The sequence below is a fragment of the Musca vetustissima genome, unplaced genomic scaffold (genome assembly GCF_032173495.1).
Source record: "Musca vetustissima isolate MV318-11 ecotype Yass unplaced genomic scaffold, APGP_CSIRO_Mvet_v1 utg194311, whole genome shotgun sequence".
NCBI lineage: Eukaryota > Metazoa > Arthropoda > Insecta > Diptera > Muscidae > Musca > Musca vetustissima.
In genome coordinates this window covers 265-12,565 of record NW_026889263.1, presented here as the reverse complement: position 1 = coordinate 12,565, position 12,301 = coordinate 265, and the positions used below count along the sequence as shown (strand labels likewise).

At 36.4% G+C, this 12,301-nt stretch overlaps 1 protein-coding gene across 1 annotated transcript; it reads left to right on the top strand.

The window, feature by feature from the left end:
* Positions 1-11,209: 11,209 nt before the first annotated feature.
* Positions 11,210-11,920, top strand: LOC133336942 (epidermal growth factor-like protein 8). The gene has a single exon (XM_061545209.1). The coding sequence runs from the start codon at positions 11,210-11,212 to the stop codon at positions 11,918-11,920; it is 711 nt and encodes a 236-aa protein (XP_061401193.1).
* Positions 11,921-12,301: the final 381 nt, after the last annotated feature.

Below are 12,301 nucleotides of genomic sequence, written 5' to 3'. Positions count from 1 at the left end.
TTAAGACCTGCAAATCCACCATTGACCAGATGTTCACTCTGTGCCAAAATTTGGAAAAAAACCCTCGAAAAACACACATACCACCTATTAGTCGACAGCCCTATCCGTTCAGAGGTGTTTAAAGCCATGTCTACGTTCGGCATTCCCGCAAAATTAATACGGCTATGCAGGATAACTTTAAGTGACACAAAGTCAGCAGTTAAAGTAGGAAAGGACCTATCGGAGCCCTTCAATGCCGAAGGAGGATTCAGACAAGGCGACAGTTTGTCGTGTGATTTTTATAACATCCTGCTGGAAAAGATCATACGAGACGCAAAGGTGAACATAAATGGCACTCTGTACACCGAACATCATATGTTACTTACCTACGACGATGACATCGATATAATGGGTCGAAAATTGCGAGCGGTAACCGCCACCTTTGAACAAATTGAAAAGGAGTCTGCCAAAGTGGGTCTAGCAGACAAGGCGACAGTTTGTCGTGTGATCTTTTTAACATCCTGCTGGAAAAGATCATACGAGACGCAAAGGTGAACAGAAATGGCACTCTGTAAACCAAACAACAAATGTTACTTGCCTACGCCGATGACATCGATATAATGGGTCGAACATTGCCAGCGGTAACAGCCACCTTTGAACAAATTGAAAAGGAGTCTGCCAAAGTGGGTCTGGCAGTAAACGGCGAGAAGACCAAGCTAATGGTATCAACACGCAAGACGTCCACTAGACTCGGACCAACTGTGGAACTTGAGAACTACAGCTTCGAGGTAGTTGAAGATTTTATATACCTAGGTACCGCCATAAATAAAACGAATGCCATCAGTTTTGAAATTCGGAGAAGAATTGTGATGGCCAACAGATGCTACTATGGTCTAAGTAAGCAGTTTAGAAACAAGCCCTACTCCCGCCCGCCCAAACTCAAACTTTACAAGACGCTGATACTACCCGTACTGTTATATGGATCTGAAGCATGGGTACTTGTGCAAGCAGATGAGGCTTTGCCGTTGGGGTGTTTGAACGAAAAATTCTCCGAAAGATCTACGGGCCGATCTGCGTCGACGGTGAATATCGGCGTCGAATGAACCACGAGCTTTACAATTTATACGCGGACATCGACATAGTCAGTCGTAATGAGCTGCAGCGACTACGGTGGCTAGGCCATGTTGTGCAAATGAATGAGAATGACCCAGCTCACGCGCTTGGAAATCTTTTTTAAGCTCGGCTTATGGAACAACCGTTCTGTAACAAGCCAGCCAAGTAAAGTAAGTATGTAAGTAACACAAGGCGTGGATTTTTTAAAAATTATTTTTTAATCATAACCACAAGCCAAGGATTTTTAAAAATTTTTTTTAGTCATTACCACATTATGTTGGGTATGTAATTGATGATTACTTTTAATAGAGATGGAAATCGAAACAACTAATCTTAAGAATAATCTAGAATTAGAATTATCTATAAATAGGATCAGCTAGAGTATGTAAGAAGTAGATAAAATAAGTTGTAACCATAGAACATAGTCTCAGTTGTCAAGTATAAGCTGAGTTGTTAAGTATCGGCTCGATCTGTAAAGTATCGTCATAAGTGTAAAGTAACGAGTGTTGTAAATAAAGGTTTGAGTGCTGTAAATAAAGTTTGACAACTCCGGAATCAAAAGTCTGGTTAACTTCTGTGGACATCGCTGGATCATATAGAACAATATTTTCAAGGCGTGGATTTTGTTTAAAAATTATTTTTTGTGGCATTACCACAAGGCGTGGTTTTTTATACCCTTCACCACACTGTGGTACAGGGTATTATGTCATTGTGCATATGTTTGTAACAGGCAAAAATAATCGAGATAGACCCATGGTTCCTTTTGAGAATATGCATAGAATCACTTTCTAAGTCGATTTATGCATGTCCGTCCGTCTGTCTGTCTGTCCATGTTAAATTGTAAACAAAGTACAGGTCGCATTTATGATCCGAATTGGATGAAATTTGGCACAGCTCATTTGTTTGGCCCAAGGACGAACCCTATTGAAAGTGGGAAAAATCTGTTCAAATTTAGATATAGCTTACATATATATTTTCGTCCGATTTAAGGTAAATTGTGCACCAAAGACCATATATATCTTTCAATTGGCACGAAATTTGGCACAGTGTAATGAATAAGGTCACGAATTATGTGCGCAAAGTTTCGCGAAAATCGTTTCAGATTTAGATATAGCTCCCATCAGCAACGTACACAGAATTTCATTTCGGGGGGGGCCCGGTAGTACAAAATGAAAAAATTCGCTGTTGCAAACATAAATTTACTGTGAAAAAAATTCATTTCGGGGGGGGGGCGCGGGCCCCCAGGGCCGCCCCCCTGCGTACGTCCCTGGCTCCCATATATATCTTCGTCCGATTTAAGGTAAATGGTGCACCAAAGTGCCTATATATCTTTCGATTTGCACGAAATGTGGCACAACGTACTAAATTAAGTCTAGAATGATGTGTGCAAAGTTTCGTGAAAATCGGTTCAGATTTAGATATAGCTCCCATATATAGTTTCGCCCGATTTTAGGTAAATAGTCCTCTAGAGCCCCTATATATCTTTCGATTTGCACGAAATTCGGCATAGCATACTGAATTAAGTCTAGAATGATGTGTGCAATGTTTCGTGAAAATCAGTTCAGATTTAGATGTAGCTCCCATATATAGCTTCGTCCGATTTAAGGTAAATTGTGTACCAAAGCCCCTATATATCTTTCGATTTGCACGAAATTTGGCATAGCGTACAGCATTAAGTGTAGAATGGTGTGTGCAGGGTTTCGTGAAAATCGGTTCTGATTTAGATATAGCTCATATATATTCATCCGATTTAAGGTAATTTGTGCATCAAAGACCCTGTATATCTTTCGATTTGCACGAAATTTGGCACAGCGTACTGAATTTCGTCTGTAATAATGTTCTTGTATATAATTTCATGTCAATATTTTCTTCGAGAATTCTACGTCTTATAGGAGACAACATACCCAAAGTGGTGAAGGGTATCATTTAAAAAATGATTTAGGCATTACCACAAGGCCTCTATGTAATCTTTCGAAAATTGCTAACATCCTTATCAGTTACAGTGGGTTATAATAAATCAAAAATTCACATATTTTGACATTGTTTCAAAATTTTGATTTTTTTGTATAGGCGATATGCAAACGGAAGTAAGATTTCCGAATATCCATCCCATATGTGTGAATTGTGTGATTTTTTTTTATTCCGTCTCTATGCGAAATATTATGACGGGAAAGGTTATTGGAGTGTTCTGATAACATTCAGGGGAATGTTATCAGAACACTCCAATAACCTTTCATCCGCAATTGTAGCAAAATATCCAAAACGTTATCCAAAAATTTTAGTCGAAATTTGGAATTCGTTTACAAAGGTTTGCGGTAGGCTTAGAAAAATGTTTTTAAAAATTTCAATATTTCTGGCAATTTTAAATTTCGCATTTGCACAAAACGTGCTGATGATGACCTGCAATGTCATAATTTTGTAGCCGAAGAAGTTCATTGTGATCCTTCGAAATGCCCGGAGAACATGGAATGTGGTGTTTCAGATAAATGTCAGTGTAAAGCGGGATTCTCAGAATATGAGGATGGGAACGCCACAGCCGTTGGCTGTCAACCGCTAATCGAAAATCAAAGCAAATGCCCCGGAGATTGTGGTACCAATAGCCAATGTCGGGATGGAAAATGCCAGTGTCTGGAAGGCTACTATGAAGAAGTTTCGATAAATGGCACCCTAACCTGTATTCCCGAAATAATTTGCAATCCAGCCTATACAAAATGTGCCGCGGACAAATGCTGTTCACAATATGCCGAATGTGTGCAGGGAAAGTGTGTGTGTTCCGTTGGCTCTGAGGAAACCAACAATCTTTGTCCAAAACCAACAACACCACCAACAACAACAACAACAGCGCCACCAAATCCCTCACCCAATTTGTCCTTTGCTGAAATTTTCAATTTCGATAATCTGTGTGAAAATTCCCAATATAAATGTTCGAAGTTATGTTGTATGAAAAATGCCCATTGTACTGGGGAAGGGGAATGTGTTTGCAATTCGAAAAAATTCATGGAGAAATACACAAAAATCACCAAGGCCAAATATTGTGAGGAGCCACCCCTAACCTTTGAAAATTTAATTTATATATGTGTGGGTGTCATTTGTATTTTCGGTGTCGTCTTATATTTGTGTGTGAAATGTCGTTCGTATTGTGGTAAGAAGAAATGAGTCTGCGGTAGGCCTGGTGTTAAGTGACCACATACTAGTACGAGCCAATTAAAAATCAATATTTATTTTTTAATAAAAAAATATAATAAAAAAATTTTGTATGGTTTTAAGCTTTTTTTAATATAATCTTGCCTAGAAATGGACCTTAAAACAATTTTTTAAAAAATCCACGCCTTGTGTAAGTCCTCAATTAAAAAACCGGTAAGGAAAGTTGTAAAGTCGGACTGGGCCGACTATATGATACCCTTCACCACTTTGGGTACATATGTATCCGAAAAGACGTCGCCTTTTTGAAGGAATTTTGACATGAAATTGAACGAACTTAAATATGTGATTTTTATATCTTTCTGGAACCTATGCTAAATTTCATTTCATTTGGGCAAGTTTAGAGTCTTTAGTGCATTATTTAGTTAAAATCAGACGAAAATATATATAGGAGGTGTACACATCATTCCAGACTTAATTCAATACGCTATGCCAAAATTCGTGCCAATCAAAAGATTAGCAGCGACTTTGGTGCACCATTTACCTAAAATCGGACGATATACTATATATGGGAGCTATATCTAAATCGGAACCGATTTTCACGAAACTTAGCACACATTATTCCAGACCTAATACAGTAGGCTGTACCAAATTTCGTGCAAATCGAAAGATATTTAGGGACTTTGGTACCTCATTTACCTTAAATCGGACGAAAATATATATGGGGGCTATATCTAAATCAGAACCGATTTTCACGAAACTTAGCACACATCATTCCAGACCTAATTCAGTAGGCTTTACCAAATTTCATGAAAATCGAAAGATATATAGGAACTTTGGTACACCATTTACCTGAAATCGGACGAACATATATATGGGAGCTATATCTAAATCTGAACCGATTTTCAGGAAACTTAGCACACATCACTACAGACCTAATTCAGTAGGCTTTACCAAATTTCATGAAAATCGAAAGATATATAGGGACTTTGGTACACCATTTATTTAAATCGCGCGAAACTATATATGGGAGCTATATTTAAATATGAACCGATTTTCACGAAACTTAGCACACATCGTTCTAGGCTTAATTAAGTACGCTATTCCAAATTTCGTGCAAATCGATGGATATATAGGGACTTTGGTACACCATTTACCTGAAATCGGACGAAAATATATATGGGAGCTATATCTAAATCAGAACCGATTTTCACAAAACTTAGAACACATCATTTTAGACCTAATTCATTTCGCTGTGCCAAATTTCGGGCAAATCAAAAGATATATAGGGACTTTGGTACACCATTTACATTAAATCGGACGAAGATATATATGGGAGCTATATCTAAATCTGAACCGATTTTTCCCAATTCTAATAGGGTTCATCCTTGAGCTGTGCCAAATTTCATCCAAATCGGATTATAAATGCGACCTGTACTTTGTATACAATTTAACACCAACAGACGGACGGACAAGCATAAATCGACTCAGAAAGTGATTCTATGCATATTCTCAAAAAGAACTATGGGTCTATCTCGTTTCCTTTTGCCTGTTACAAACATATGCCCAAAGACATAATACCCTATACCACAGTGTGGTGAAGGGTATAATAAATTTTAAACCAGTGAGCGGAGCAGTATAGTCGGACGGGACCGACCATATGATACTTTACACAACTACCACGAAAATCTAACTTTCGTGGTAGTTCTGTGCTAGGACTATATTTCGCGACATTTGCAACCTCTTGACCGACTAGAGGTCAACAAATGTTACTAATATTCAGTACAGCACTTCTAATTACTTGTCCAGATTCCCTTCACCGTGGGAAAATACAAAATTTGAGTTTTCGGTCCACTTCATCCCAAAATTATTATCTTATCATAACCGAAAAATATAGGCATTATCATTGACCATAACTGGAACCTCATTGAACATTTAAAAGCGATCGGCGCAATATTTCTGCCCTCTAGGGTGTTAAGGGGTTACTGAATACTATATCAATACTTAAGCACCTGCAAATATTTAAGTGTATCTCCCACATCCGAGTGAATACGACAATGTAATTGGTTTCAATTTAAAGGTCAACCACTCCTCTTGGATATATTATCAGCCTTTTGGGTCTATGACCTTCAGTATTTAATATATACGCTATAGAATACAAATCGGGTCTATGATCTTCAGGATTTATTATTGATTTATTATTGACTGATCTTTATCAAAACAGGCATGGTTATTCTTTGGCCCGATCCCAATCTCCATGTAAAATCTCGCGATGTTTGGGCCATAATTGCGGCCTCTGGAGCAATCAGAAAATCAGACAAAAATAACGTTTTTTTCTCCATTTCATCCCCTACATATTAACCGATCTTTACCAAAAACAATAGGGGTCTTCATTGGCCAGAACCTATTCTACATGCAAAATTTCGTGAAAATTTGTCTATAACTGTTGCCTGTATCGTGTTTACAAATTATAATGGGCAGACGGACGGACGGACACTCATGTCCAGATCGACTCAGCTAGTCGAAATATGACGATCGGTATACTTAATGAAGGGTCTAGCACCAATATTTCGCGGCGTTACAAACTCTTGGGGCTGCTCAAAGATATAATACCCTGACAGCATAGTTGTGTAGGGTATAAAAATCCACGCCTTGTGTAGGGCTAGGCCTAAATGTGGACTATAGCTCAATGTTCTCGATATCCTCCGCAGGTTAAATAATTACAACAGCGTCTTAGAACCAAACAAATAAGATAACTATTTCAATATAAGGATAACTATTTTAATATAAACCAGCAAAGAAAGTTCAAAAGTCGGACGGGGCCGACTATATGATACCCTTCACCACTTTGGATACATACACAAGATTTACAATATCCTGTATATATAACATATATAGAATCTTTGGAGGACCATTGAGATGGAATCGGGCGAAATTAAATGTGCTATCTAGATAGATGTTTGAACCAATTGAAAACCAGTAAGGAAAGTTCAAAAGCCGGACGGAGCCGACTATATGATACCCTTCACCACTATGGGTACATGTAAGACATTTTAATATCTACAATATCCTGTAGATATAGAAATTTCGCATACATCAGTCGGGACCTAATTCAGTACTCTGTGCACAATTTTGTCTCAATCAGATAAATATTGGCAGTATGGAGCTTCATTTACATAAAATGGGACGAAACTATATATAGCAGCTATGTCTAAATCTGTACCGATTCCAACAAAATTTCACATACATCAGTCGAGACCTAATTCAATACTCTGTGCAAAATTTTGTCTCAATCGGACAAATATTGGGAGTTTGGTGCATCACTTACCTAACATCGGACGAAACTATATAAGGGAGCTATATCTAAATCTCAACCGATTTTCAATAGGGGTCATCCTTGGGCCAAATAAGTGAACTGTGCAAAATTTCATCCAAATCGGTTCATAAATGCGACCTGTACCTTGTTCACAAAATTCCATGGACGGACGGACATGCGTAAATCGACTCAGAAAGTGATTCTATGCATATTCTCAAAAGGAAATGGGTCTATCGCGATTCCTTTTGCCTGTTAGAAACATATGCACAATGACATAATACCCACAGTGTGTGAATGGTATAAAAAGGGGATAATATGGGGACGACCCCTAAAACGGAGTGAATGTTAATAATTTTTTGGTAGGGAGATTTGTTACCATATACGACTACAAAATACCAAATTTCAGCGAATTCGGTTGAAAAATGCGCTCAAGAACCCTAAAATACCGAACATTGGGGGTACCCTTATATGGGGGCTACCAGAAAAAATTTACTTATATTTATAATTTTTAGTGGAGATATTTGGTATCCAATAAGAACCCAATGTATCAATTTTCAGCGAATTCGGAGGAAAAACGCGCTCAAGAACCCCAAAATACCGAAATTTAGGGGTACTCTTATATGGGACCTACTAGAAAAAATGGACTTATATTTATAATTTTTAGTGGAGATATTTGGTACCCAATAAGAACCCAATGCTCCATATTTCAGCGAATTGGGTTGAAAAACGTGCTCAAGAGCCTAAAAATAGGTGCTCAAGAGCCTCAAAATGCCCTTATATGGGAGCTATGTCTAAACGTGGACCAATAAAGCCCATCTTCGAACTTAACCTGCCTGCAGACATAAGACGACTCTATGCAAAATTTCAGCACCCTATCTCAATTCCTTCAGAAGATAGCGTGATTACAACAGACGGACGGATCGTCTTAGAATTTTACCCTGAAATGAATATTTCGATGAGTTACAAACGAAATGACAAAATTAATATACCCTCCATACTATGGTGGAGGGTATAAAAAATCCACACCTTGTGTGTTTGGGCCTTAAAGATAATTTTTAAAAGATTCACGCTTTGTGTGTATGGACCTTAAAGAAAATTTGTAAAAAATCCACGCTTTGTGTGTATGGACCTTAAAAATAATTTTTAAAAAAATCCACGCCTTGTCTAAGTTTTTGAAAAATAATTTTTAAAACCTTCATGAGGGCACGTGAACCGCATTCCCTCAGTATCTATACATCATCAATGTTGACTGGCTATTAATCAAAAAATATTTATAGAATGGTGACCCCTTAAATTTCGCTCGTGTCTTTTCGTTCGATTTCAGATGTTTCCCTGACTCTTAGCAGCAGATTACCAAGCAAACAGTGTGGTGAGATTATAACAAAATATTTTCATATTCTCATCTGCACCCCCCTCTACCTTATCAGCATCTGAAAAATTTCAAATTTCCTAATCGGCCGTCCAATTTCTGATTGTGTCGGCAAATTATTCTTTGAAGCCGTTGAACCTAATCAGACAACTCCCTGCCTGGACTGGAGGGGACACCATAGTTTACTGGGTTATTTTGTTTTTCTAGAATAGAATATTGTGAGACATCACGCCAGTTCAGTTTGGCATCGCAATCGCTATCAAGACAAACGGCTATGAGATAAAGTTTTTCGAACTGAGCTGAGCCCTACACTCGGAAAGAGGGTCAGCCGCAGTATACGAAGAAGAACAACAACAACAGCCGCACAAATAACAACGTAGCAATTCATTAATACTAATAACAAATGAATTATAATTTTTTTAATGAGAGATTAATTGTGTGTGCATTCGGTAGGCGATTATCAGTCGTGGACAGTGAGTGCGTCGCTTGGGCCAGAAGAAGTGTTCCCAAATATGCGCCACCACAATGCATGCAGGCTGCACAATAACAAAAAACCACAAGCTCAAGATGAAGATGTTATTGTGTGGATTTTATCAGTTTTATATGTTGTTGTTGTTGTCTGGAATACCCTACGGAAGGTCCAACAACAATAGCCAGCAATTTTGCTATAGGGGAGGGATAATCGTTCTTATCAGAACATTTTTTAAAAATTATTTTTTATTAATTAGACAAGGCTGATTTTTTTTTAAATTTATTTTTTATTAATTAGACAAGGCGTGGATTTTTTAAAAATTATTTTTTATTAATTAGACAAGGCTGATTTTTTTTTAAATTTATTTTTTATTAATTAGACAAGGCGTGGATTTTTTAAAAATTATTTTTTATTAATTAGACAAGGCGTGGATTTTTTACAAATTATTTTTTATTAATTAGACAAGGCGTGGATTTTTTAAAAATTATTTTTTATTAATTAGACAAGGCGTGGATTTTTTAAAAATTATTTTTTATTAATTAGACAAGGCGTGGATTTTTTAAAAATTATTTTTTATTAATTAGACAAGGCGTGGATTTTTTAAAAATTATTTTTTATTAATTAGACAAGGCGTGGATTTTTTAAAAATTATTTTTTATTCATTAGACAAGGCGTGGATTTTTTAAAAATTATTTTTTATTAATTAGACAACGCGTGGATTTTTTAAAAATTATTTTTTATTAATTAGACAAGGCGTGGATTTTTTAAAAATTATTTTTTATTAATTAGACAAGGCGTGGATTTTTTAAAAATTATTTTTTATTAATTAGACAAGGCGTGGATTTTTTAAAAATTATTTTTTATTCATTAGACAAGGCGTGGATTTTTTAAAAATTATTTTTTATTCATTAGACAAGGCGTGGATTTTTTAAAAATTATTTTTTATTCATTAGACAAGGCGTGGATTTTTTAAAAATTATTTTTTATTCATTAGACAAGGCGTGGATTTTTTAAAAATTATTTTTTATTAATTAGACAAGGCGTGGATTTTTTACAAATTATTTTTTATTAATTAGACAAGGCGTGGATTTTTTACAAATTATTTTTTATTAATTAGACAAGGCGTGGATTTTTTACAAATTATTTTTTATTAATTAGACAAGGCGTGGATTTTTTAAAAATTATTTTTTATTATTGGATTATTTTAAAATTTATTTTTTATTAATTAGACAAGGCGTGGATTTTTTAAAAATTATTTTTTATTAATTAGACAAGGCGTGGATTATTTTAAAATTTATTTTTTATTAATTAGACAAGGCGTGGATTATTTTAAAATTTATTTTTTATTAATTAGACAAGGCATGGATTTTTTAAAAAATATTTTTTTTAATTAGACAAGGCATGGATTTTTTAAAAAATATTTTTTTTTAATTAGGCAAAGCATGGATTTTTTAAAAAATATTTTTTTTAATTAGGCAAAGCATGGATTTTTTAAAAAATATTTTGTTTTAATTAGGCAAAGCATGGATTTTTTTGTAAATTATTTTAGCTCATCCGCCTGGTCGTTTAATACCCGTCCGCCCCTCTTCCCCTAACATAAGACAATGGAAAAAGTCATCAAGTGATTTATTTGCTCTCTCGCTCTCCTCATCATCGTTGTCGATTCCGATGCACAATCACTCATCCATTCATGAAAGAAAGAAACTACAACTTGCAAAGCGTGTTGTAAGGCAAAAACAAAGAAATCGCCAACAGTTTGTTGTCGCATTTACTAAAGCTCGCGCACAACGGAACATCTGTCCCGATCGACGACGCAGCAATGATGACCAGGACCTTGGGTATACGTTTCATACTCATCTACATTAGCCACCAGCTGTTGGATTTCAACACAGCCCTGACCATCACCACAGGTCATTGCTATAAGAATATCACGGTCAAGTACCAGGCACCGGTCACCAAGACCCGTCACAAATTGGATACAACCCATCTGGAATATTATGTCGAAATGGAAGATCGTATGCGGGTGGAGACGGTACGCGTCTGTTGTCCTGGTTTTCGAAAAATCCTCTTTGGCCTATGTGAACCCATCTGCAGCAACAAATGTCCGGAGAACAGCTATTGCAGTGAACCCGAGAAATGTCAGTGCAAACGAGGCTATGAAGAATCTCACAATCATCATGTTCGGTCCATAATACCGCCGAATACCACGGAATATCTAGAATGTCGTCCCATCTGTACGGGTGGTTGTGCCGCAGCGCATACCCATTGTGTGGGTCACAACGAATGTGGCTGTAGGCCTGGCTATAAGGATGTTAGCTCGTGGTTTGGTCCAATGCGTTGTGAACGTATTCAGTGTCCGACGGATCAGGTCTATGATATTCCACAACGTAAATGCGTGACCGTGGATATGGATTTGGAGCAGCTAATGCAAAGGGTGGCTCGAAAATTGGCCAAAGGCTTAAATGATTTGGAATATGAGGATGATGACGATGAAGGCGGAGATGTTGAGGGGAATTCAAAGAGAGACTGATTATTTTGAATTTTTTTCTAGAAATAAGTGTATGTGTGTAAGAGTGTGTATGTGTAATAAATATTGAAAACAAATACAGAAGTTCTTTTTTTTAATATTTATGAGGACTTACATAAGGCGTGGATTTTTTTAAAAAATATTTTAAAGGTCCAACGACACAAGGCGTGGATTTTTTTTAAATTATTTTTTAAGGTCCCTACATACAAGGCGTGGATTTTTTTAAAAATTATTTTTAAGGTCCATCGACACAAGGCGTGGATTTTTTAAAAACTATTTATTAAGGTCCATCGACACAAGGCGTGGATTTTTTTTAAATTATTTTTTAAGGTCCCTACATACAAGGCGTGGATTTTTTTAAAATTATTTTTTAAGGTCCATACA